We start from the raw sequence: 27355 nt of genomic DNA, 5'->3' as shown, positions 1-27355 counted from the left end.
TTGTCCACGTCGTGTAGTGGAGGAAAGTGGCAGGCAGCTTGTGGAAACTGCCACATCACACAGTGACAGAGCTGCAATTCGGGCACTCTGTCTTAAGACCCTGTCGTCTGTGGCTGCTCTCCATTTCCCACCACAAACCCCAACCAGCCGAGCCAGGACTCTGCTACTTCCGTCCCCATACTCACAGACACAGCAGGGCTGCTTATTCCTATTTATTGTTTTATTTTCCTGAACCAAATCTGACACTGGTGGCCCGGAAAGTCCTTCTTCCTCAGTCTTCCTCTCTTGTGGCACATTGTCTCACCCACAGCACACAAGCGCTGAGACCAAGGACCCGGCGTGGGGTGGGAACAGCGACCAAGTGGCTTAGAAAACCTTCCTGAGCAAATAAATGGAAACCCAGTCTGCTGAACAACATTTTATCATTTAATTCGTCTGTTCAGAAACTTGTAATGAGGAAATGACTCATATAGCTAGTTATTGGCAAGGCAATAAATAAATCATGGGACATCCATCTATGAGATATTTACAAGACATGTTTTAAAGTTTTATTGCGAAAAGTTTCAACTTGAGGGAAGGGTTCATTCTATAATGTTAAGTAGAGGCGGCGTATGAAGAGATGATCCAGATTTTTAAAAGTCACGAGACTTAAAGAGGGTATACCTAAACAGAGATGGTGCTCTGAGTGGGATCCTGTAAATCGTTTCTTCTTCTTTGTGACGTTCTATGTTTTCCATATTTCTACAATAAACATGTCCTGCATTTATAATTAGAAAAAGCTACCAGTTAAAAGCCCTGAAGTCTGCGGTGACACCCACCTTTGCCTGGTGCCATGAGATCTGTCGTTGTGGTCTATGAAGTGAGACGTAAGGTGGGAGGAGGCTGATCTCCAGGTCCCTGAGGATGCACCAGAGGTGCGGCCAGGAGGGCAGCCAGGGGACGGGATTGTCTATAAGGACCACTCCTGTGCCCATCACTGTTGTCACTGTGTTTTTACATCTATTATTTCACTGGAGTCTTATGGCTCCTCAGTGATGGAGGTGAAGTCAGATAACAATGCTTTAACTCTTAAAGAGAGGCAAAACTATGGAACATTTTCTTTTCTGGGAAGATTGAGAAGTGTTTCTGTCCAGGAAGGCCTCTCTGCTCTTCTGGTGCCCCACTCCCAGGGACTGGCTCAGAGTTTGGGAATCCAGCCCTAAGGGTTGGCCAAACATCTTAGGGGAGTGAGTGTACCTGATCAGCTCCGTGCCATGTTAGGAAGAATGGGCCTCAGGGGGAGGTGGTGAGGGCAGAGTCTGGGACAGGATCTGCTAAGGGCTGCCTGGGGTCTGGTCCTGAGCCTGGAGTTTTTTATACTTGGGAGGATGTGATGACATCCCTGGGTTGGCTTTCACACAGTCATTTCGGTGAGCGTTGAGTCAGTTGGTGACCCACTGTTTGCAAGGCAGGACTCTGCTGATGTCATAAACACCAGGGGTTTCAGAACTCTGAGGCTAGGAATGGTGTCAGGACAGCTGCCTGAGATGCATTCATTTGTTCATTTATTCATGCAACACGTAATTATTGATCACCTACCATCAACCATTGGAGGTACAATGATGAACAAAACAGAGCGGGCCATGCCCTCATGAGAGATGTAAACAGTGGGCAGATGCACAAATAGATGCAAAGTTATAAGATGTGACAAATAAGAGGGGAAAGAACTGGGTTTTGTGAGGGAGGAGAAGGTAGAAACAGAACTGGGTTCTGCTCAATACATCTGGGACCGCAGACTCTGAACTCTAACATGCCACCTTCATGCTTCTGCTACTTAGCCGCTGCATGGGGAATACAACCATGAATCAGGCAAGGTCCCTGTCTTCCAAAGGCTCTGGTTAGTTGGGATAAGATGGGTCATGAAGAACTATAGTGAATTGTGGTTTTCATCCATATGACAGGTTGACAAAACATGGGACCCTCCTACTACAAATACCTAGAGTTACTGCATAAAATAGAACACCATCAAATATTTAAATGCGGAGCTGAACTTGCAAGAAAGAAAGTGAAATCTTCAGGGGCAAGAAATGATGAATGAGTTGGACACCCAAACAATGACTGTACCAGCAGGGGTTGAGGGGAAGCTGTGTGTAAAGAAACCCTCAAGAAACTCCTGTTGCAGATTGGGTATTAGTAGTCCTACAGGCACCGAAGATGACATGGGGAGCTGGCAGGAAGACTCACGCATGAAACTGGGTCCCTTGCTCAGAAAGGAACCCATAAAACTTTGCCCACCACCCTGTTACAGGTTAGGTATATCTCTAACAGGACCTCTGGGTAAAATAATTCCGCTGAGAAATCAAAACACCAAGTCCATGCCACATGGACTTGGAAGCAGAACGTATACTATCCACACAGTATGGGAATCTCTAAGCATATAAATTAGGATAAGAAATTCATTCCGGGCTGGTGACAACTCTTTGTCATCTGGTAGACACAAGAGCAAAACCACTCTGGAGGGATACTTCTACAGTCCAGACCAACTGGAATCCCCAAGAGAAGACAATGTCCGTGGAACAGGAGCTTACGATAAACAGTTATACAGGAAATGACCCACCATAAGCCACAGGCAGTACATATATTCAGTGAGGAAGATTAGCACCTCAAGATTTTAAGATAATGGAACATTTTGAAAGAGACTATAAAAATACATTGAAATGTTTAAAGACGTGTAAGAATAAATAGAAAACACCAGGAAAGAACAAACGCTGTGAAAAAGGAACAGGCAGATTTGAGAAACAAATGGGAATTCTATACATACAGAAAGTAACAATTCAGCAAATGGTTAAATAGCAGATTAGATACAATGATTGGTTAATTAACAGATTAGATAATTTCCCAATTTGAAGTCCTTAACTTAATGACATCTGCACAAAATGATAATTAGTAAGTGGAAGATAGGGTTGAAGAAGTCACCTGAATGCAGCACAGAGGAGTAAAGAAGTAGAAACTGTGACACTTCACAGAGGAGAAACCTGGCAAGCAAGCACTGCCTTGGCCAAGTGACCAAGGTTAGCATTATCAGTGATAAGTCATCTTGAAAATATGTACCCTTTAACTAATGTGGTGAGAAGGGCGGTTTATCTCTGTGGCCTTCCCAAAAAACATAACCTCAGTCTAACCATGAGAAAATCATGGACGAACCCAAACTGGGGAGCATTCTACAAAATACCTGACCAGTACTCCTCCAAACAAGGAATGTCTGAATGTCTGAGAACTGTCACAGCCAAGAGGAGCCTAAGGAGACCTGATAACCAAATGTGGTATGGTGTCCTGGATGGGATCCTGGGACAGAAAAAGAGAAAAGCTAATGAGATCTGAATAAAGTATAGTTTCGTGAGTAAAAAAACAAAACAAAACCAAAAATAGTGGAAACTCTAAAAGGCAGGTTAAGAGACATGAAAACAGTAAAAATAAAGTCCAATATAAGTCTGAAATGAGTCCCCAAGAAAAGAATGAATAGGTGATAGTCAATACTGAAAAAATGACAGAGAATTTCCAGAATTAATAAGACATATGGTACCTCAAAATAAAAAAGCACCGTAAGTTCTGACAGGAATTTACAAAAAAGTACACCTATACATATCATACTGGAACTGCAGAACAGTAAAGACAGAAAAACTTTAAGAGCTACTAGAGCAACATTATAGTTTACGCATAAGACTCAATAATTAGACCAATAACAGTCTTCTCAAAATAAATAGATATACTAGAAAATAATGGAATACTTTTCAATATGCTGAAAGAAAATTACCACCAAATTCAAATGTTATAACTAAATGATAATTCAAGAGGACAAATAGAGATTTTCAAACAAAGGCAGAGAATTTACTAATCGTGAGTCCTACTAAAATAAACTACAAAAGGATGAAATTCGTAAAGCAGGAAATCAAACACAGAAAAAGATGATACAGAATGGTAGTAATTATTGATTGTGAATAGACAAAAATAATAATGATTTATGGAGGGCAGGAAAGATGGAAGCAGAATAAGACATACCAATAATATGGAGAATTGGCAGGGAAATTTGGAGTTAAAATCTTAAGTCCTTGGCTTGCTTGGGAGGAGAGTGGAATAATTAATTAACTTTAGTCTTTCTTAAGTCGAACATTAAGTTAAAATGTATGGGTAATCATTCAGTGTAAAGACATTGAATGCATACTTTCCAAAGCAGAAGAGTGTAAAAAGTAGAAACCTAATCAACCAAAAGAGGGCAGGAAAAGAGGAGAATAAAAGGCAAAAACAGACAAACAAGAAACATTATGGTAAATAGGAGCACAGTAAAATGAAGTGGACATAAATCTAGGTTTATCAGAAAGTGGAGTACTCTCACCATTTCAAAGCTAGAGACAGACTGCCTAAAAGAGAGAGAGAGAGAGAATCTAGTTTCATGCTCTTTAAAAGAAAATGTTGAAAATCAAAGGACAAAAGAAGATATATCAGGAGAATACCAACTAAAGAAGGAAGATTTATCTACTTTAATAACAGAAAATAGTGTTTCAGGCAAAAAGAAAGACGGATTGTGAGATGTCTGCAATGTCTAAAACTGACTAGGATATGTGGAACCTAGAAAAATGGTGCAGATGAACCAGTTTGCAGGGCAGAAATAGAGACACGGCTGTAGAGAACAAATGTATGGACACCAAGGGGGGAAAGTGGCGGGGCGGGGGTGTGGTGTGATGAATTGGGAGATTGGGATTGACATATATACACTAATATGTATAAAATAGATAACTAATAAGAACCTGCTGTATAAAAAATACATAAAATAAAATTCAAAAAAAATAAAATTAAACTAACTAGGGACGAATATCTAGACTATACAAAGATCTCCTGCTAACCAACAAGAAAAAGACAAGAAACACAATAGAAAAATGTGTGAAGGATTTGGGTAGGTGGCCTGGAGTGCCAGCTGGCTCCATCTCCTCTCTCCTCTTCTCTTAATTCCTCTCGTCATTGTCTTCCATTGTAAACCTCTGTCCTCTTCATGGCTGAGTCATGGTCAGCAACCAGCTTACCTGCTGCCCTTCATTTAGTTCCAATCTGAAAAACTACTGGGGCAGGACTCTCATTGGTTTAGCTGGGTCACGTGCCTTGAGGCAAGGTGGGGTCTCTGGGGGCTTCTCATAGTTGAATAGGTACCTTTTTCTAAAATAAGGGGGAGCCCTGTTCTCAGGAGGGGGCTGAACAGACAAGACTGTTGAGTCTTCCTGTAGAAAGTTGGAGAACAGACCCCCAGAGATGTCAAAAAAGGGGAGGTGTGGTTCTGTTGAGGGAAAAGAAGTGACCTGAGTGAGAGCATTGAAGCAGGGGAAGACGGGGAGGGTTGATATGAACCAGGGTTTGTATCAGTGTACTACTGCTGCTGTAACAAATCACCATAAGCCTAGTGGCTTAAAACAACATGGATTTACTCTCCTACAGTTCTGGAAGACAGAATACCTAAAATCAAGGTGTTGGCAGGGCTGTGCTCCTTCTGAAGGTTTTAGTGAAGAATCTGTTTCCTTGCCTTTCCTAGTTTCTAGAGGCCACCAACATTCCTCGGCTTTTGGCCCCTTCCTGCATCCTCAAAGTCGGGAGTTCAGCATCTTGAAATCTCTCCTTTTCATCTTTTATTCTGACTCTGACCCTCCTGCCTCCTTCTTATAAGGACCTCTGTGATTACACTGGATCCTTTCAGATAATCCAGGATAACCTCCCTATGCTAAGAATCTTAGTTCAATCATATCAGCCAAGTTCTTTTTGCCATGTAAGGCAACGTATTCACAGGTTCTAATATCAGTACACAGGCATTGGGGAGGCCATTATTTTCTCTACTGTAGGGTTTAATCAAACCAGAGCCAATAGAAGATACAAACACACACACATGTATGTGTTTGTATGTGTGTGTGTGTGTGTGTGTGTATATATATATATATATATATATATATATATATAAAGAGATTAATTTCAAGGAATTGGCTTATACAGTAGTGGGGGCTGAATAAGCAAATCCAAAATCCACAGGGCAGGCAGTCAGGAAAGGATGATCACAGGCATTGGGCCAAAGCTCCTATTCAGGGGAATCAATCTCCCTCTCTTCTCTCTCTCTCTCTCTCTCTCTCTCTCTCTCTTTTTCTCTCCACCCTGCTTTTAAGGCCTTCTGATTAATTGAATCAGGCCCACCCAGATTATCAGATTATCTAAAATAATCTTCTTTAAAATTATATATTTTAATTACAGCTGCAAACTCCCTTCATAGCCAACACCTAGATTAGTGTTTGAGTAACTGGGGACTGTAGCGTTGCCAAATTGATACGTCAAAAGCACTGCCCCAGGTCAAAGGGCAGTGACATTCAGGACAAGTATGGGGCAGAATGTCCTGCAGGAAGGAGAGGTGAGCACCCCTGGGCAATAGCCCTGAAAAAGGAGGGGCGTGGGGGGCCAGAGGTGCTTTGCTGACGTCACTGATGGGAGGAAGCTGTGCTTAGGGGCGAGCTTCCACAAGGAGGCTTGCAATGGGGCATTCCATCCTCTCCTTACCACAGTTTGAAAATTCCATGATCGGGCTGTGCTTCCGTCCCCTACACAGAGCAGATGCCCAGCATATCACCAGCGTCTCAATGACCCTTCCTACGCCGCCCACCAGTATTTGTTCTGTGACCTGCTGCTGAGGTCACAGCCCCCTGGGCTGCAGACATGAATCGCCCGCAGTGTTGGAAAGGTGGGTGAGCTCACGTCTGCTCCTCCCAGGGCTGCGGCTGGTAGGCGTCGAGTATTTGTCCAGCTAATCTTTCCCCATCTGAAGATGGTTACTGATGATTTCATTCAGGAGTCTTGAAACCTGCCAGGAGAGAGTCCAGCCAAACAGACCAGGTGTGGAAGATGAAATCACATTCCCTTGCCCTTGCTGTCAAGAGCTCCATGCGAGGCAGTTCAAAGGAGTTGGGAGGTGGATGGAAGTTCCTAGTCAGAGCTAATTGTGGGGTGCTCTCGGCCCACACGACAGCGCGGACAGAGCCTCACTGTGCGAGCAGACCCCGTACCCAGATGGGCAGATGGCTAAGGGGAGGGCAGAAACATCAAGGGTGTGTCTCAGTTTTACCCCCATTCCTTTGTAAAGGGTTTACACAGACGTTGGGCCTTGTCTCCAGGAAAGGAGCGCCCAGAAGTAAGGATTTGGGTTAGAGTTCAGGGGGACTTACTCGAGTCTGAGGTAGTGGTTCCCAAAGTGTGGTCCCTGTACCAGCAAGCCTCAGCATCACGTGCGAGCTGGTTAGAAATGTGAATTCTTGTGCCCTATCCCAGATCTACTGAATCCAAAGCTGGAGGTGGGGCATGCTGCTTTAACAAACCCTCTAGGCGACCCTGATGCACCCTAAAGGTTGAGAACCTCTGCTCTAAGGCAAGGCACATATCAGAGCACTGATTCACAGGCAGAGGGCACTGAGGTGGCTGTGATATTCTTGTCTCCAAGGTATTCGTTAAAGTGATTGATGGGAAGTAATCGTATTAAACTGAAATGGTTCCCAGGGAACGTGAGTCTCTCGTATGGAGAGGAACTGAAGGGAGGAAGTTTGGGAAGCATTCTAGACTGGCCAGCGAAGGCCTCCCAGAGCTCCCTGTGGAGAAAGGAAGGTGGGTGGGGTGGAGCAGAGCCTTCTTGGCCTTGAGGAGCACTGCGGCCACACGCTGGCGTTCAGAGAATCTCCAGGGAGCTCAGGGCACACAGGCGTGCTCTGCTAGGCTGAGTTCCATTTTGCTCTCTTTTTTCCCACAGGTAGTTTGGAAATGGCAGATGTTCTCGGAGGCCGAGGTCAGGACCATTGTAACTAATGCTATTTATAGCTTAAAGCTTACCGTAGGTAAACAGGGAATTTGAGGAATTGGTTTGCTTTCCCCTTGCTCCCACTCCTGCCCTCATTTCCTGTGTTTAGACTGGCCATTTCATGGCACAGAGAAGACCTTCACAGCCTAAATGACCCGTCCCGGCAACAGTAGAGACACCTGTGGCCCACTCCCCTGCTCGCTCCCTGGGGCCCTGGGCAGCGGGGGTGGGAGGGAGCAACGGAGGGTGTGGGTACCAGGAAAGGATGTTCAGTTGCTTTCATCTAAACGTGGCTTTGTGATGGGAAAGAGGTTAGCATGCCTCACTTGGCCCCCTGCCTTGACCTTTCCATGTTAACAGCTTCCTTTCCTCTCTCAGGCCAAACCTGGGACCTGAGGAAACTTTTCCAAGAAAGGCTTAGGGCATTTTCTGCGGTGCTGACTGAAATCCTCTCCTGTCAGCCGAGGGCTGGATCCCACCCAGTTTCTTCTACCTTCCCCTCTCCAGGCCCCGCAACTGTTTCTCCCTCTTCCCTGCTCCTTGCTGATCTGAAGAGTGGAGTGGGAAGGAAGGCAGACACGGCAGAGGGCAAGGGGAACACCTTGGGAGGCACGTAGGAAAGTCCAGGAGGTGAGGCCATGGAAGGAGCAGCCCTCAGCCCAGAAAAGTCCAGAAATAAGTTGAAGTGATGGAGAGAGTAGAGCTGGAATAGAGGCTCCTTGGGACAAAGATGTCCCAGGCCACTGTGCTGGCCGGGAGTGACTACAGAAGACCAAGTAGATGCCCTGACCACCCTCATCCTGATGCAGCCTTCAGTGACAAAGCTGCCCACCCCTGGAGAAGGGGACCAGATGGGCAGACTTCTACCCATTTAAAGACTAGACAAAAGACTGGACTTGGACCAAATCATATTAGAAATCAAATAGCCTCTGTCAGGTGCCAGATCCTTTATCTTTCAAGTCAGAATTCACATGTCCCAGAGAGCCTCATCAAAAGCCCCTTTGTCCTCCTGATTCTTCTGCAAATTTAGCAAGTGAAGTTCTGTTAGGAGATATCCTTGGGGCTCCTTGCAGGCAACCTGTCCATCTTACAGACAGTGACTTACAGCTGTGTGAAGTCTAACAAGGCATGAGGCTCTGACCTCTGGGAGCAGGAACATAAGGTAACAGAGATAATAGGACAAGACATCTTCCCACAGCTGTGGTCTTGCTCAAAGAGTGCCAGCGTAAAGCCCTAGGGGGATTTATTTCAAGACACCAAATAGTAGCTACTGAGTCACCATTTTAATGTAGTGATTAGTCCTTGGATTCCGTTTGGTCCTGAGGGGATCTCCTCCTTTCTTCTTGGGGTGTGGGGTTAAAGAGCTGTCAGAAGTGAGGGCATCTTTCCCTAGAGGTACCTGCCGGCTAGTCTGAAACCAGTGATGGCTCCCTGGATGTCCACTTGGGTCTTCCTCTGCCCCACAGCCCACCACTGCCTCCATCATTCACCTGCTCTGCATTGTCTTTTGAGCTCCTGGCTTCCCTTCCCGTGGTCTTCAGATGCCCACTCACCATCCCCCACTTCTCTTTAGTCATCAGGTCATGACCTTCTCCCCTGCTGGTGTCCCTGCTGAATGCCACCCCCTGACGAGAGGCTTCTTCGACCTTGCCCCAAGATCTTTCATTGGCCTCCCTGCCTCTACTCTGTTACAGCTTAACCTTTCTAAAAATGTTTGACATGCATTTATCCCTGCTCCGAAGTCGTCAGTGATAGCCAGAGAGAGAGAAAAGTCTGTGGCTCCTCTCAGGTACCAATCCTCTTACTCGACTTGGTTTTCTCCTCTCACTTCGCCAGAACTTCTTCAGACGAACCAGATGATTTCCTGACCCCTAATCACACTTGTGTTTTTCTACTCTTCATTTTGCCTCCTGGCCCTGGGATGGCCCCTTTTTTCCATTCCACTTTCTGATGTCCTCCTCATCCTCAAAGACCTAAGTCCAGCCTCCCTTTCTCCAGGGGCCTCTCCCTCACCCTCATGTGTCCTGAGCCCCTTTGGCATCTGCCATATTGCCTTGAGAGTAGTTGCCACTACTGTGTACACATACCTCATCTTATTAACACAGTGCCCCAGAGGAATCTAGCCCTGCTTGGTCTCCCCTGGAATATGCTTGGCCCATAATGATATTCAATAAATATTTGCTTATCACATTACTTCAAATGTTCCTTCTGGGCAAAATTAGCAATAATGTACCCCCTGCCACACACACACACATACACACACACACACACACACACACACACACACACACACACACACACACACATACAGCCCCCAATAAGATCTGTCAAAGCTGGCAGACCATAGGAACTGTAAACTGTGCTTGCACCTTTGCCAGAGGGAGGTTCCATTTCAGTCTTCATAGGGAGACACAGCCTCCAGTGAAGGATGTCTTGACTTGTGCGTGTTTTGAAGTAAATAAGGGTCTTCAGGAGCGGATGCCCGTATCACTGCTCTGGAATCACGAGTTTGATTGCGTCAGAGAGAGGGGTCCACAGGTCCCTGTGGGGGTATGTGTCAGCAGCGGAGTAGCCTAAATAAGGGACCAGGAAGGCTTCCTAGGGAAGCGATGTTCAAACAGTGCTTGACAGGGGAGTCAGGCCAGCAAGGAGGCAAGGGAAGGGGCAGGAGAATGTTCTAGGCATAGGGCAGCATGCACAAGGAGTTGTAACCTGGATGAGGAGGGCTGAGTTCAAGTTCAGTGTGACAGGGCTGCACAGCCCTGCAAGGCGAGGAGGCCTCTTTCAGGTACACATGTTGCAGGCTCAGGTTTAGAGCAAGTGTGGAAAAGCCAATCAATCTGGAGTTCTGTCTTTCACAAGGCCTAAAAAAAATGGTGGGTAGACATTCTCTGGCCTGTGGAGAAATGCCTGCAGACTGCCTCTGCTACCTGGGAGAATGTGCTCTCAGCCGAGAAGGCAGAGCACCACCCTACAGGACAGCTTTGAAGGGAAGGAAGGAAACAGTCTCAGCTTGTGGAGAGAAGGAAGGCTCCTCCACTCCACACGGGCTTCCTGTAACTACTTGGCTCCCACAGAGGAGAGGTCTGTGTTGGGGGAAAATCCTTATGCAACGTGAGCAGTCAGGTCCCGCCAGGTGTGGATAGAAGGCAGAAGAGCCTGGGACTGAGAGGGGGGCACCCAGGGCAGGGGAGTGGAGCCCAGAGGCAGTCAAATCAAGGGTGGGAGAGAGTGAGGCAGGAAATGGGTGACCAGCGCAGGAGGCCTTGGCTGTCTTGGTGTTTGTCCACAGAGAACAATGATGAGTAATAGCGGACTTAAGAAAATAACTGGGTGAATTTAGAGGGACTTGAACAATTGAAAAATAAGGCAACCTGCTTCCTCAGTCAGTTGGAGAGCAGGTGAGCGCAGACTCTCTCCGAAGCTGGAGGAGGAAGGGTGGTGGGCCCGGGAGAGGTGAACCAGGTTCCTAGTAGGGTCAGCTGGGGACATCTGGGCCCGAGGGACAGGATTCATTCACTGAACTGAGGGAAGAGGACCAAGGGAATTGCAGGTGTGCCTCTAGTGACTGCCAGAAATCCTTGGCTTTTAGCCACATCACTCCATTCTGTGCCTCCAGTGTCCTGTGTCTCTGTACCCAAATTTGCTCTTCTTATAAGGACACCCATCTTTGGATTAAGGCCCAGCCTAATCCAGTATTACCTCACCGTAACTTGATTATATCTGCAACGGCCCTATTTCCAAATAATGTCATATTCACAGGTACCAGGGGTTAGGCCTTTGACATATCTTTTGGAGGACCCAATTCAGCCCGTAATACCCAACAAAGAGGCTGGGGACAGCACAGGTGATAGGGAATGTCCTTAGCAGAGGCAGAGGGAGTAGGGTGGAGAGAGAGGTGAGATCAGTCGTGAGGATCGTAACAAGGATGCTGGGGGACCACCTGGGGGGTTGGAGGGGAGAGGGGCTTGTGGGGAGGTGAAGTGGAGGCCCACAGGGCATGGTGGTGACAGATATCCTGGTTTCCTTGCCAGAGTCACCTGCAGGAGGTGCAGCCATTTGGGTCAACATCCTTGGTATTTTGACTGTCAGCGGTCAGTGGGGAGCCGGGACCACCAGGTTCCACGCCCCTCCAGGGATCTCCAGGAGGGCAGGTGGTGGGATCTGGATTTGTGCTCAGCACTTAGGGAGAACACGTCATCCTCTTGAGGCATCTGATGGGATAGAGAGGTTTGAATGTTGGACAAAGCCTTTTCCTCCTGCCATCCTTCCACCTGCCGCCAGAAAAGCAGAGGGAGGGCATGCCCACGAAGTGTGGCGATTTCCTGTGTAGGGACCATCTAATGGGAACATCTTATCCTGGCTGCCGGGGGCCTCTCCTCTTGGGACGGAGTTTTCAGGGAGCTGCCGTGGCTTTTGGAGTGATGGGGGGGTCTTGGAAGGAAGCAGGCACCTGTGAGAACAGCCGTGGTTATGAATGTTGGGTCCCCGGCAGGCAGAGGAATGCCGGGGTGATCAGGCTGGGGGGTGGGAATACTTCCGTGCAGGAGAGCGTCGCTGCCAGTGACAGCCTATTGCAGGGGAGTCCCCGCCTCTGTGAGCGCAGGCAGTGGTGGCGGCGGCGGCGGGACACGCCTTCCGCGTCCGTGCGGCTCCGGAATGCCACAGCCTCAGGAGGCGCTCTGACACCAGAGCAGCCAGCGAGAGGGCCAGTGGGGCGATGAGCCGACCCAGCGTCGTGGTGTCCACGCACGCCTGTGCCTTGGCCTCTCTTGGTGGGCGACAGGCCCACCCTCGTCTCAGGCGTCTGCTGTCTTTGACTCTGTTACAGGTTCTCAAAGCTGGGTTCTCAGACCTCCACAGTGGCTTTGAAGGGGCTGGGCGTGCTGTGGTTTATCAGGAGCTCGGCAGCCTCTGAGGGGGTGGGCACAGGCTGCCGGGCAGCGCTTCCCGGGGCGAGGGCTCCTTTCTTGTCCCAGCGGGACACCCACTGTTCCTGATGGAACCTCAGACTCCCCGCCGGGCAGCCTTGGGGGGACACCCAGACACACCCTCCCTCACTGCTCAGTATGTCTCCAGTCTCTTTTCTCCTAAAAAACCAGGCAGGGCCAAGAGGTGAACATAAGTCCAGGGGTTCATTTCTCCAAATGGAGATGTTTGGGAGCTCTGATGTACAGCTGGCTCTGGGTGTCACCCTGATGACAGTGAAAGAATTTACAAGGGTTTGCTAAGAAATTGATTTACCTCCTTGGGAGATAAATGGGCATAGTAGAAGGGGGAAAAAAAGAAAACCTATTTCTTCAAGGAATTCATGATCCACATTGATAATTTTACATCCACTTACTTACGGCTTACAGGTGTCTATGTAACGGGTGGTGTCATTCCCTGAAATTCATTCTTTCCTGTTGATTTGTTCATCGTCAGATATTTGCTGAGTGGACTGCCTCTTCCTCATAAAGTAGCAGCAGTGCTTCTGTGGTCATTTTCTTCCTCTGCCCCGCTGGCTGGCAACAGCTATGCTCTGGGTGCCAGGATTGCCACAGGGCACCAAACACTTAAGGTGGTTGTAACTGTAATGTGGGCTCAGGGCCATGAAGTAACAATGGAGAATGTGTAACAGGAGGGACATTCTTTGCCATCATATAGATAGGTGAGTAGAAGCTAAGCAAGGGAGGGGGTGGGAATGAAGAGCCCCTCCCTCCATAGAGAGAATGGGCCCCACCACCAAAGGCTCTGAGGCAACACATTGTCTCACATGGGCCATGAGTTTTCCAAACAGCTTACAAATTTCAACTGCCTGTTACCCCAGACCGAATGTAGGTAGCTTAGTACCCGAGGAGAGGCCATGGTGGTGGGAAGCTCAGCGAAGCCGGAGGTGGATGGGAGCTGGAACAGGGAGGGCCCTGTAGGCTGGGGTGCTCTGCTTGATTTTGATCTGAGCTGGTGGGAATCCATTGGAGGGTTTTTTCACAGTGTCGTGACAGGCTCTGGTCTCCATCTTCAGAAGGTCACGCTGACACACTGTATGATCATATTTCTGTAAAACTAACAAACTAACTAGCAAACTAACCTGTGCTGCTAGAGGCCAGGAGAGTCGCTCCCCTGGGGGGTGACCGAGAGGGCACTGGAGGACGTCTGGGAAGCCGGAAATGTTCTGTTTCTCTGCCTGAGTGCTGGTCCCTCACATGTCCTCGGCATGTGACATTTTTATCAAGCTGTACCCTTGTGACTTGTGCCTTTTTTTGGTGAATGTTATACTTAAATAAAGTTTCTTAAAAGATCACTCTGGCTGCTGGTTAAAGAATAGATTAGGAGGAGGAAGGAGTGGGCTTGGGGAAAGGGTAGGAACTTGTGGTAGTGGCCAGGTGGTGTCTGGACGGGAGGTGGCAGTGGAGGTGGAGATGCGGCGTGGGCTGGAGCCTTGGTTTGGAGGTCGAAGCAGCAGGGCGAGGACTGGAACCCAGAGGAGGCAGCGCCGGGTAACGATAGTTGATAGTCGTTTGCGGCGTGAATTTCAGATACTGATCATTGGGAGTAAAGTTGAATTGCGTGGGAAGCAGGGGGTTGAGGTGGGGGGTCCACAGCCTGGCTGTGGACTGGAGGCTCCAGCACACTGCCGAGGATGACCTCTGGCGTGGACGAGTAGGACCCCCAGGGTGAGTGTGTGCAGAGAAATGGGCAAGGGGGCTGAGGACAGAAGCTCGGGTGGGGCGGCAGGAAAGAGCTCCCACAAGAATTTCTAAGGAGAAACACTTAGAGAGACTGCAAGAGCTCGGGGGTGGCAATGACATCACAGATGGTAAGGGGAAACAGGAGTGTCAGATGCTGCAGGACTTGGGTAAAGCCGTTGTTGGAGAACCCACTGGATTTGGCAGTTAGGTAACCAGCAATCTTGGTGAAAACAATGTCAGCGATGCCTTCTTTTGCCCAGACTCGCATGCGCTTGGGCTGCTGGGTGGAGCAGAAGGAGGGCGTGACATGGCTTCAGTCGGTTGCTACAATTTACCAACTGTGTGACATGAGAACTTTGTAAGCTTCCCTGAACCTCAGTTTCCTCAGCCATAAACCAACAGAATCATATTTGCCTCTCAGGGTGGTATGAGGATTCACTTTATGCAGGAGATATTTATTGAACATTTGTTATGTGCCAGATAGGCAGCCAGATGCAGAGGATACAGGGTGACCAACAAACAGGAAGACAGAACAAAGAAGATGAGTGAGGAAAATAGCCCCTCAGTGCTTCCCTGTGGCCATGAGCCAGGCTTCTGGGGCAGTGGGGTCCCTCCTTCCTGGCCGGCTTCCCAGGGATCAGCTCCCAGGATCCTGGGCTCTTCTGATACCACGTCCCCACACCCCGCCTTCTCTCTCTCTGAAAAACTAAATTCCCCTTCCTTGAGGGCAGGAAGGGAAGAGCTTAATCTGCAAACCCTTCAGGGAGGTGAGGAAAAATATTAACATCCCATCCTGTTACACAAAGAATAGGAAGAATATAAAATAGGTGAAGTTTCTATATTAATACAGTTTGAATGTTCTTTTCCTGCCATAAATGGATTCAAAGCAGTTTCCCTAATGGCTCCTTACTTCACCTAACAAACTGATCTTGTGCCAACTTCCAGAGAAGACAAATGGCACTTGTTTTCTGTGAGGGAAAGCTTTTCCAACTTAAAAAAAAAAAAAAGTGACTTTGGAAATTTCTGAAGAAGAATTTGGACACATATATACATAAATGTCAATGATAATTTTGTTTCAAAGTTTCTATATTTCTGGGAAACTTTGAGCACCATGCTTCTAGCTAATCTGATAAATTCATCTAGTCTCATGCGCTTATGTTTCATCTCTTCCAGAATTTTTTTTTCATCTATGATTTCTAAAGCCCACACTGCAGGTCCTGGTCACCTCAGGCGGTCTCTCGCCCTTTGCTCTTTCATCTTCCCTCACAAATGCCACCAGGTCAACGCAGCCATCTGCCTTCTTCATCCCTGGGGCTGAGCTTCAGACACGCACCACCGGGAAAAGCAGAGCAAAACCACCACAGCCAAAAGCGTGTGAGGATTTACTGGTATTAGGAGCTAGGAAGCTCGTCTGCCTTGCTTTTCCGTGGCCGTGTCGCTTCCAACAGGGCCGCTGCCATGGAAATCCATGTGTTTCTTTACAGATAGTGCCCATCTTTGTACTTCCAAGGGCCCTTAGGACTCGGTCTTATCAAAGGCCTTTCCTAGCTCACAATAACAACAAAAACCACAGAATTATGCGGATTGGGACTTCCATTGTCCAGTTAAATTTTCTCTTACCTAGAGGCCTTCAGGTGAGATTTTTTTCTAAGCTGAGTGGACTAAACTAAAAAATGGCCGTAAGATCCTGGTCTAACCCAATTCCTTGGCCACCTGGCTCCTAGAGGTACTTGGCCAGCCCCACCCCGCCCCCCAGGAGTATGAACGGTGGGATAGGCCACTTCAGCACCATGGTCCTCTGGGCCTGTTGTGATTTCTGGTGGCCTCCTGGCCTCCACTGAGGCTCCAGTCCTCCCTGGAGCAGCTCCCACAGACCTCAGAGGAGAACCCGCCGGACAGGAAGGTCACGGTGTGGACAGTAGAGGCTGGCTTGGGGGCCCTGGAAAGGACAATTACACTGAGCAGAGGTACTGTCGGGGCCCTGGCTCAGCTGGCCTCCCTTCCCAGGCAGGATCCCAGTCCCAGCTCTCCAGCCTGGCCACTGCCCTCTTAGGGAACAAGGAAGCTGTGAGGAAAATCTGTGTTTTTCTTTGACTGTTCTGATTTTTATACCTCCAAGGGTCCCCAGGACTGTGTCTTATCAAAGCCTTTTTCTAGTTCATAATAGCACGAATGATACTAAAGATACCTTCTATTCCTGCTACTGTGACTACCACCACCTTGGACCCTAGGCTAGCTATTTTGAATCTCTGAACTTTATGTTTTTTCCAGCATTCTTGCTACACAGGAACATACTTGATTTTCTGAATCACTTGGAAGAGACATTCCCTTTTGGGGCCACTGGGCCGTGGTTTGGATCCAAAGTCACACCCTGCTGAAGGTACAGGAGGGGTGAGTAGGCCGAAGGCCTTTACTCCAGGACACACCTTTGCTTTGCTTCCTTTTTCTTTTGGCAGGATGGGGGAATGATCCCCTCTCCCCTCCAGCTCTGAGGGGCCTCAGAGGAGCCAACCCACAGACCCTCTTCCCCTTTCAGATGCTGCCTCTCTGAGATCTTTGGGAAACAGCCGGAGTCACCATTTCTGAGTTTCCTTCTCTGTCCCCATTGCATTAGGGCCTCTTGAGCCCTGGGCCTCACCTTCCAGGTCTTACCCATTTGGTGAACTTCCAACCAGGACTGAGCATGGACTATGAGAATAGAGACACTAAAAGCATAGAAATATTTAAGCGGAGATGGGGAGACACCCCAAGCAAGCACCACTCTCCAGCCATGTGCCTTCTGTTGGAGACATGCCAACCATTTTGGAAGATTCTAGTCAGATCATGAGGTGTCAGGATGCATGAGTGTCCTGGGGGTGGGGGAGGGAAGGTTGTGGAGAAGGGCCTGGGTACACTTTTTGGTTTGACCACTTAGTCCACTGACAAGTACGTACTTCTTTTTTTCCACATTGAAAAAGTGGGGACAGAATTGTTAATTTGTGTACTGGAGTCCTCATCAGGAGGTAGATTGGGTTCATAATTCAAGACGCTAGGCTCATCACGTTTGTCTCCCCTCATCTCCAACACTCTCATTAGGATAAGAGCAATGAATTCAAAAATGGTAAAGACCAATAACAGAAAAAAGAAAGGGAGAGGGATTATGAGTGGATGAAACGGTCCAATAGCTTCAGCAAGATGGAAGTGTTGATGGATGGAACAGAGTGGTGGAGGGCGGGCTCTTAAGTGCGTGGGTGGGACCGGCAGCGGGGTGCCTGTGGACCTGGGACTCGGCACAGCCATGGGGAACGGTGCATTCAGAGTGGGCAGACATGGCAGAAGGCAGAGATGACACGTGAAGCTGAACCCGAGGGGCTAGTACCGAGCAGCCCTTTACCCCAGGGAAAGCACAGGTAGCCTTCTCTCCATGAACCAAGGGGCCGTCAGCTGGTGCGGGTGCGCCCCCAGGGCGGAAGCCCTGCTCCTGGCTCCCAGCTTGCTTGCCACACAGTGAAGTGGTTCAATAAGGATACAAATACTGATAGAACTATTAAAAGTTGGGGGGAATAGGGAGAGGGGTGGGACCTGAATAAGTGAGCTAAATGCTCTTCTATCATGGCACACAGTCAAAAGTGATAAATCAAGCAATTGCAGAGCAAGCATGTTATTTTGAGATGCGTGGATGTAATCAACAGAAACACTAAAAACAGAGGTGATTGATTGTCCTTGCACTGCAGTACTGGCGGTGGGCTCCAGTTGAGCTCAGGGCTGGCCTTATCGTTCTAAGCCCTTCCATATTACTTAATTTTTTTAAACATGCGCATATGATACATTGATTCAAAATAAAAGAAAAAAATGAAAAAGTGAAAATAAATGTAAGTGGATTTATGATTGTAGGAGGGATTCCAGCTGACCGTGAAAAAGAGCTTCTGAAAGCCAGTGTGGCTCAAACCCAGCTGGGTTATCACCATGGCTGGGCAGCTCTGGTGAGCCTCCAGCAGTTCCTGCCTCTGGACTGCAGTCCACTCCAGCCCAGAGAGGAGGAACCGCATGGGCCCTGGGGCCAGATTTTGACCCGTAGAAGCTGGAGGAGCTAAAGCAAGCGGCACTTCGGAGTCTCCTCACTCACTCAGGAGAGCTGCAAGCAGCCCTCAGCGCTCCTCTGAGCCCTCCCTGCACTGCTGGGCAGGGTGAGATTAAGGTTTCCCTGAGCTCTTTTTCATCTCTCTCTCCTTCCCTCCCGTTTCTTCCTTCCTTCCTTCCTTCTCTCCCTTCCTCCCTCCCCTCCTTCCTTCCTTCCGAAGAATAGTTCCATTTAGACTGCTGACACCTGCCATTTATGGATCAGAGCATTGTTCCAAACTGGGAGGTCACAGCCGATGTCCCAGTCCAGCCTCATCTCCTGCTCCTGAATGGCTTTCTTCCCACTCCTGGGCTCCCTAAGTGTATTAAACTATCTCAGAGACATCACATCCTAGTGGACCTAAGGCATCAGCTGAATTTTCTAGAGTTTTGCCTTTATCAGGATGCGTGTGGACGAAATCAGAGTTGGTTGACAACAGAGTCAGTGGTTAAACAGGTAATAACCCTGTGGGGTCCACACTGCAGAACTTCTCCCAGTGTCCCTGTAACTCTAATTAGCTGCCTCAGATCATAGTTCTTATGTCTAGTTTGGAAAAGAGGGTCATGAACATGTAGAGCAGAGGAACCTACGGCTAGGCTGGACTTTGATCCTTTCTGATTCATCCTGTGCTGTGAGGGTTTCACCCCTTGTCCTAATGGTTTACCCTTATGGTCTGATTACTTACTTATTTACTTACTTAGAGCTCTGAAGTTTGGCTGGGGCCTGGGGCCCCACTCTGAACCTTCACTTGGCATCTCAGCATCTTTTCAACCTTTCTTAGCTCTCTGGCAAAGGTAGTAAAAAGAGTCCTCATTGTTAAAGAAAGATCTTCATGACCATTCCAATCTCCCTGCTTCCTTCCTCGTCGAACTTCCTCTTCATGTTTGTTAAGATTGGAAAAAGAATAGAGCTGTGAACATGAACAGTTAGAAGTTTCAGAGCTTCCTGCCCACCACACCCTACAAGAATGTTGTTCCCCCTGCATTAACTTTCCCTTCGAGCTTTCTTCTATAAGATGTACCTAAAGACATGTATAGTTTTAACACACACACACACACACACACACACACACACACACACACACACACACAAACCTAGATGTTTACGTTAGCACACACACACATAGATATTTACATGGGTTTTGATGGTTTCAAAGTGAACCCCTTAAATAAACAGATCTACTCCAATGAAATTGCCCATACTCATAGTATTTTTTAAAAACCGTTTGTGGAATTCCCTGCAAAGGCTCAGAACGTTATTTTGAATACCTTCCTGGTTGCAGATCTTTTTTAAAAGATCTTTAAATCAACTTTATTAAGGTATGGTTTACATATAATAAAGTGCACAGATTTTAAATGATTGATGAGTTTTGACAAATGCATACACCTGTGTAAATACCACCACAATCAAAATATAAAATATTTCTACCACCCCAGAAAGTCTCTTCATACATAAATGCAAATCTTTAACTTTTTAATTTGAGTTTAGAAATATCCAAAAACGATTTCAAGCCGAGCCAAGTGAGTAGGTGTGGCAGCTGAGCTGACAAATGATGTTTTGTACCTTGTAAACTTTGTGGCTTGTAGACTGATTAAAAGCAATGCTGAAGGGGAAATTTATGATTGAGGACAGATCATTGGAACAAATCTGCAGCTCTGATGGATGTATATTCTGGAAGAGGGTTCATCAGTTAGACTATTTAAAGACATATTCATTCACTTGACAGTGAATGAGCCCCATTTAAGGACCAGGCATTGTTCCAGACAACAGGTATGTGGCATCTTAAAAACACATCATTTTTCCTCTGTGAAGTCTGCATTCTGGTGGGGGTAGATGTCCATAAGTGAGAAGTCAAATGCATGATGTAATTTTAGGAAGCAATAAGTGCTATGAAAAAGGAAAAAAGTAGAGTGAGGAGACAGAAAATGCTGGTGTGCTATTTTTAAAAAGATAATATAGCCCATGTAATATATCTTTATTTTCTTTTCCTTTTGTGAAGAAATCTCAAGACCCAGATTCTACCATAAGCTTCTTTCAAAAGGGACATGGAATCTTTCCCTAAGCTGTATTCTGCAAAATGCTAGAATCTGTTTTATATATATGCAGGGGGTTACATGGCTAAAGAAGCTATGGAGAAAGTAGGGTAAAACAAAGCTAAGACGGTCTTTACCCAAGGTTTTCTTAGAGCCTTTAATATGCTAATGTGAATTGTAAATATTTGCAAGGGAGGATTATATAGCATGCAAAGTTTTCCAAACTTTTTTCTCCTGGGAATCCTTTCAACTTGGAGCATCTCAAGCAAGTGGTGATCTGCCTAAGACAGTGTGGGAAATTCTATCCTAGAGTTTTCATGCCACAGGAGACGTGAAAGCAACAGAAAGGTTCAATTATTTGGGCAAGAGGAGGGAGTGGAGGAAGCCTGGGCTTATTACATATCCCCCCAGAATGTGGAGCACTCTCTGTGGGCCAGGCAGGGCGCCAGGCCTTTAAACACAGACTCTCTCATGCAAGCCTCACAAGGCAGTGGGAACAGGTATTATCACAGCTTCCACTTACTAGCGCGGAAACTGCTGTCAGTGGGTCAAATACGTGGCCGAAGGTCTTGCCGTTCCTTACAGTCAGGATGTGAACTTCGGCGTGTTTGACTCCCAAACCCAAACTATCAAATTCCACAACACTATGTCGTCTAAATGGTGGTGGCAGGAGGTGGGTTGCAACCCAACGAGCGCACCTTTCCTTCTCCCACCAATCCGTCTGCTTATTCTCATAAGCCCCATGTTCTCGCGAGGGGTGGAGTTCTGCGTCCACGCATGGTGTTCTGCCTGGTGTCGAGTGTTTGCTGCTCCATGTCATGCTGGCCATGGAGTGGGTACTTGGTAAGTTTCAGCAGCCTGGGTCCTGTCCACATAAGCTCAGTAGGTGGGACCAGATGGCTGTGATTCTGAGCGGCTCAGGCCAGAAAGCTCTGCTGGAACCACCCATCCACTTCTTTCTCTTTACCTGGCATCTTCTGCTGGGGCACCCATAAGGCACCCCGACCTGACAGGACTGCAGTGGCTGAAAGCTGGCTGTGTGGTTGGCTCTTTGGTGTGTGGGGGGGTGTGGGATGAGGAGGCACCCGCTGGCTCTAGGTGGAGTCTTCCACCTCATATCTGAAGGGATTTTTGTATTTACTGGAAAAAGCAAAGGCTTATCTTTCAGGAAAAGATCTGAGACAGATTTTCCCCCCACTATCTTCACCTTCCTCTCATGAGACTGCTAGGGAACTGAGGAGAGATTAGTCACTCCTGTTAATTCATTACTAATTTGGTTAGAGGGAGACAGTCTTTTCTGAGCTTTATGCTCTGAACCTCGGGTGTTCCAAACCTGAACTCGCTGACCACCCTCTCCATCTACACTCCTCCTCGTGGGCCCCTGTCTCACACACAGCCTTGCCCCGTTCCTGGCCCTCAGGCTGGAAACACTGCCCCTTTTCTTCCACCTGGGATCAGTGACAACCTTGTCAACTCAACCTCTGCAGGAGCCTCTGATCAGCCCCTGCCCACCTCCCCACTGCCTTGGACATTGGTTCAGCCCTCACTGTCTCTCCCCCAGGCTGTTATGACAGCCCTCATCCTCTGCTGGATGTCACCCTAAATGCCAGCCATGTGCCAAGGCATCAAGATACCTCTTCGCAGAAGTCAGCATCAGGTGCCGGGATTTTCGGAAGCTACCTTGAACTTGACACATACCTGAGCCCTGTGCTGGGCAAGGGGGCCACCGAAGGGTTATCCAGACAAAGGCGGGGAAGATGATTTTGTGCAGATTGTGAGCAAAGATGCAGACAATGAGTGTGTGCTGTGGGGTGGTGTGACCTTGATGCAGTTTGAAGGACAAGGTGTTCTAGCTCTAGTGCTGCATAACAAAGCAGCCCTAAACTTAGTGCTTAAATCAATGGCAACATTTAGTTTGCTCACGGATCTGCCACCTATAGAAGCTCACTCTTGCTCCACTTGGCATTGGAGGCTGGAATCCTCTGAAGGCTCTCAGTAACATGTCTGGCCGCTGATGCTGGCTGCAGGCTGAAACTTTAACTGGAATTGTTGGCTGGAACACCACCATGTGGACCCCCCGTGAGTAGGGAAGACGGGGCCTCCTTATAGTGTGATGTCTGGGGTCTAAGGGTCCCAAGAGAGAAAGGGCTGGGGGTTCACTATCCACTTTCAGGACTTGGCCCCAGGGGTCACAGAGCACAGAGCATCACTTCTTCTTTCTTCTCTTCCTTAGAAGCAAATACCTAAAATAGGCCCATATTGAAAGGAAGGGAGTACAGAGCCCACTTCTTGATGAACGAATGTCATTGTCGCATCGTTAGAGGTGTATGTGGGACGGGAGATATTGGTGTAGCCATCTTTGTGAAACTTGATCTGCCACGGCAGGATGTGGAGCCAAAGAGGCAGGCAGGGTCTAGGACCTGTAGCATTTGGATACCAACCATGAGCATTGGTTTATATCTTGTAGGAAGTGGGGAGCCAGTGAGAGGTATTAATTTGAGAGTAACCTGCTCACATCGATGTTTGATAAAGCTCTTTCTGGAGTGGTGGGATGGAAGGTTTGAGGGGATGGCAGGAGATCTGTGAGAGGAATCTGAAGGAATCTAGGGGAGAGGGGAGAGGGCCTGAGGCAAGGCATAATCTGGAGATGAAGGGCCAGTCAAATACAAGAGATGCCAAGGTGAAATCACAGGGCTCAGCAGTGGCACCAAATGCCAGGGAGTGACGAACAGGCATCCAGGAGGATTCCCGGTTTCTGGCTTAGGGAACTGAGTGAAGGTGGTGGGGAATGAATGAAAAACTAGAGAGGTTTGTGGGGGAGGACCCTGAGCCCTATTTGGGAAGCGATTAGCCTGAGGGGTCTGAGAATGTCCACGTGGACATGTCCAGCACACAATGAGATGGACTTGAGTGTAAAAGCTCTGGGGGAAGTTCTGGAGGAGGGTCTGAGATGTGGGCACCACAGATGGGGTTTCCAATGAATGTGTGCAGAAAGGGTGCCGTGTGCAGAGAAGGGGACTACAGACAGAGTTTGGGGGGGGGGCATCAGCCTTTAGGGGACGGTCAGAATAAGAGGATCTGGCAAGGCATCCAAGACCAAATTGCCTCTGTCCTGCATGTGGCAGGCAGTGTGGGCTTAGTGCCAGGCACTTGAGATGCCTGCCGGGGACTGGTTCTGGGCCTGCCTCTCACACAATGGAGCATCCATGGCCAGTGCCCACCCTCGCAGGCCCTTGGTTTCCCCAACTCCGGGGCACTAGGATTCTCCCTCTCCCTCTCTGGACTTCTGTTTCCCCATTTGTAAGAGAGACTAGATCATTTTCCAGGGTACCTTTATCACAGAATATTAAGAATTCTAGTATATGAAATGAAGCAGAATGGAGCCTCCCTAAGGGGGCAGGGGTGGCAGGCTGCCCCTGACTCCAGGTGGACAGGCTTACTTCTGCCACTGATGAGGAGTGAGGAGGCCCCGCGGGCTCCGGGGTCAGGGGGGCGGTGGTTCGGACAGGTGTCTGCTTTTGTGGCCTGATGACCTCCTTGGATTTGAATGCACGGGCAGGCAACTAGGGCTGCGCCCTGGCCTCACAAAGGCTCTGCCTTGACAGGTAGGAGAGGGGAGGTCAGCTCTGATCCCACAGCCTGGAGCGGGGCCCCTGCGGAGGGGCTGGCTTGGCTTTACAAGGAAACGGAAATGAAGGTGGAGCCCCAGTTGCTCTCCTGAGATGCCAGCCCTTCAATTAAGGGAAGAGCTTTGGCAGAATACGAAACATAATGGCACCCCACCCTTCCCTGGAGGAAGAGTGAATCTCCAGAAGGGGCAATTCCAGGGGGCTCAGGATGTGGGGCTCTGGGCTCTGAGCTCTGAGCCTGCTCTCAGCCCAATAGCCGAGGACCCAGGAGAGCTCAGCCTGCAGCCGACTCCAGATACCACAAGCCCTCTCCACCCTCCCCATCAACCACATTTACTTGTCACATTTACTCATACCCACAGGACAAGGCATGTGGGGCAGGGTGGGATGCCTTCTCTAGGCCCTCATCATCCGCTCAGGAGAGGAGCCGGCACAGTCACAAATACCCCGTATAAGAGGTGGTAACAAGCTTGGCTAGTGTTTTCATTCAAATGGGCTAGTGTGAAAGCCCATCCTGGAGCCTCACTGGGGTATGAGAGGTGGGCCTGGGAGGATGGGTGTTGATGGAGGGAGGAGAACGGAAGGCAGGTCAAGAGGAATGGAGCAGTGTGACCCCTGGCTTGTTTGTGCCCCTGGGAGTGACATGAATGTGGCCCTCAGCCCTCACAGGACACAGGAGGGAGGGCAGAGCTGTCAGAGAACAATTCCAGGTGCTCAATGCCCTGGGCCATGGCTGATGAGTCCTTTCCCTCAGGGATGCTTCTTCAACCCTGTGGTTTTCCTGCCACTGATGATAATGTGACAAGAATGGCAGGAATGATGGGAATGGTTCACATGGGTTGACTAAGGCTGCGGGTGAAACTGGTCCGAGGATGATGACATTTCACCCTAGGACCACCTGATGGAGAAAGTGTTCCCAACTAACAGGGGAGCGGGGCCAGGCTGCTGGGCCTCTGTGCCCCAGAATGGAGGGCCAAGGTGGGTGGTCAGGGCTCACTGTCCAGAGGCCTCACCATCCAGGTCTCCTCCCCAGGTGTTCGTGCTGTGCCATGGCCTGCTGCAGCTCTGCCAGCTCCTGTATAGCGCCTACTTCAAGAGCAGCCTCACCACCATTGAGAAGCGCTTTGGCCTCTCCAGTTCTTCCTCAGGTCTCATTTCCAGCTTGAATGAGGTAAGCAGGATGCTCTAGTCCATCAGACCCCACTTGTGCACCACCCTGATCACAGCATCCGGGAGGGGCCTTGGGAGGAGCAGAAGAACGGGGTGGGGGGGGCGGGGTTGGACCCATGGGGGATGGAGACAGCCAGCTACATGTCCCAAGGCTGCCCTGCACCAGGCGCTGAGCTGAGAGCCTCTGGAGGCACCTGACCTCCTCACAGCAGCCCTGCGAGCAGGTACTCTGCTCCTCCCTGCTGACAGCTGAGGGCACCAGGGCTCAGCAAGGGCAGCAGCTTGTGCCAGCTGTGCAGGCCTGCTGCCTCCAAGCTCTGTGCCTCTAATTGAGTTCTGTGACCATCCACGAGGTTATGTGGCCTCTGCCCATCCCCGGTCCAGGGCAAGACGAGCCCCAGGCATGCAGCTAGGGAAGCAGCCTCAGGCTGGCAGCTCCTGTCTTAGGAGGGCAACAGGAGACAGAGCTGCTCAATGGCCCTGACTGCCAGGCAAGGTCAGAGGTCTATGACCTCCCAGCCTCGTGGAGTTTACACTGTCCCTCACTGATGGTACATCAAAGTTAGAGGAAGATAGGGTGGGCCAAGAGGCCAGGGTGAGAGGTCAGAGGGCAGGGTCAGCTAGGAGTCACTGGAAGCCAGGAAGAAAGGGGCAGGGGAGGCAGCAAGCCCCTGCATCGTGGCTGCAGCATCGTCGGCTCCAGGTGAGGAGATGGGCCCTGGGCCTGGCTCCTGTCTTTTCTTTCCACAAGGCCCACTGTTCTGGGATGGAGGTCTTGGCCTCCCCCTCCCAGGAGCCCAGATGCAATTAGATCTTCCCTTGACATAGCGAAATTCAGGCCAACAACCGACCCAGTAGAGTCTGGGCTCCCCAGACAGCTTCTGGAATGGGCTGTAAAGAAGGTGGGAAGTGTTCCAACGTCCCCCAACCCCCACCTTCCAGTCTCCCCATCCCACAGCCTACTCCCTGCTGGAAACGCCCCTTTCCCCTTGACTCCTGCGCCCTCCACGGCCCACACGGCAGTGCCCCTCAGGAGCCCTCTCCGCCACGCCTGTGCCAGATCCCTCTGCCGTCCTCGGAGGAGGGCTCTCTTCACAGTCACGTCTTCCAGACAGGAAGCTGGCAGCAGAAAGTCTACCCCTATCCCAGTGGCCGCACACGTGTGTAGTGCGGCCAGGATGGGAGCCCAGGTCCGTCTGACGGTCGCCACGCACTCCTCCTCCCCGTGGACTGTTCCTCCACCCTGTGACGTGCATGTACTTGCACACGTACAGCCCTGAGGCCCATCAGTCATGCCTGCTGGCCTCCTGGGCCTCAAACCCCCTCCTCTGAACCCCCAGGCCCACGTGGATGCCTTCACTGCTTTCTGGTTGTGTGTCTGTGTCCGTATGTTTTAATGTATGTGTGTGTGTATACACATGCATACGTATGCCTCTGTCTACCTGATTGTGCATCTGTGTCTTGAGCTTCCTGGTGATGCTCAGTGACGGGGGTCTTCCCCTCCACATAGGCTGTGCTCTCTTACAGGACAGGGACCTGGCACCACTCACACAGAATGCACCCTTCTATGTGTTGGCCTGTGACTTTGATAATGCTTCTGGCACATGTTGTCTTCATTCACGAAGGACACAAGAAAAACAAATCTCTGACATTTGTGTCATCACAGTCCTATCCCGTGACCCTGGCAGACATCACTAATCAACTGCAGTCTTCTTTTCTGCTGAGTCCAGACTCTGAATCCTTCTCAACACAGTGTTCTAGGCACATCTACTAATCAATCTCAGAGCTGGTGTGTAGGCTAATCCTCTCTTCCACTATGGCTCGCATGATAGTTGAATCTATGATCTTTGATGGTTAAATTTTCATTTTTATTTTTCCCATGCTTGGAACAAAGATGTGGGCCCAGG

At 49.1% G+C, this 27355-nt stretch overlaps 1 protein-coding gene across 2 annotated transcripts in view; it reads left to right on the top strand.

The window, feature by feature from the left end:
* Positions 1–27355, top strand: part of SLCO2A1 (solute carrier organic anion transporter family member 2A1) — an 85771-nt gene that overhangs the window by 17741 nt on the left and 40675 nt on the right. For both annotated transcript variants that reach the window (XM_032631378.1, XM_032631377.1), the window contains exon 2: positions 25312–25449. In XM_032631378.1, coding sequence (XP_032487269.1) covers positions 25312–25449 — 138 coding nt within the window. The remainder of the gene's footprint in view (positions 1–25311; positions 25450–27355) is intronic.

The sequence above is a fragment of the Phocoena sinus genome, chromosome 4 (assembly GCF_008692025.1).
Source record: "Phocoena sinus isolate mPhoSin1 chromosome 4, mPhoSin1.pri, whole genome shotgun sequence".
In the NCBI taxonomy this organism is placed as follows: Eukaryota; Metazoa; Chordata; class Mammalia; order Artiodactyla; family Phocoenidae; genus Phocoena; species Phocoena sinus.
This window is presented reverse-complemented; position numbering and strand designations above follow the sequence as displayed.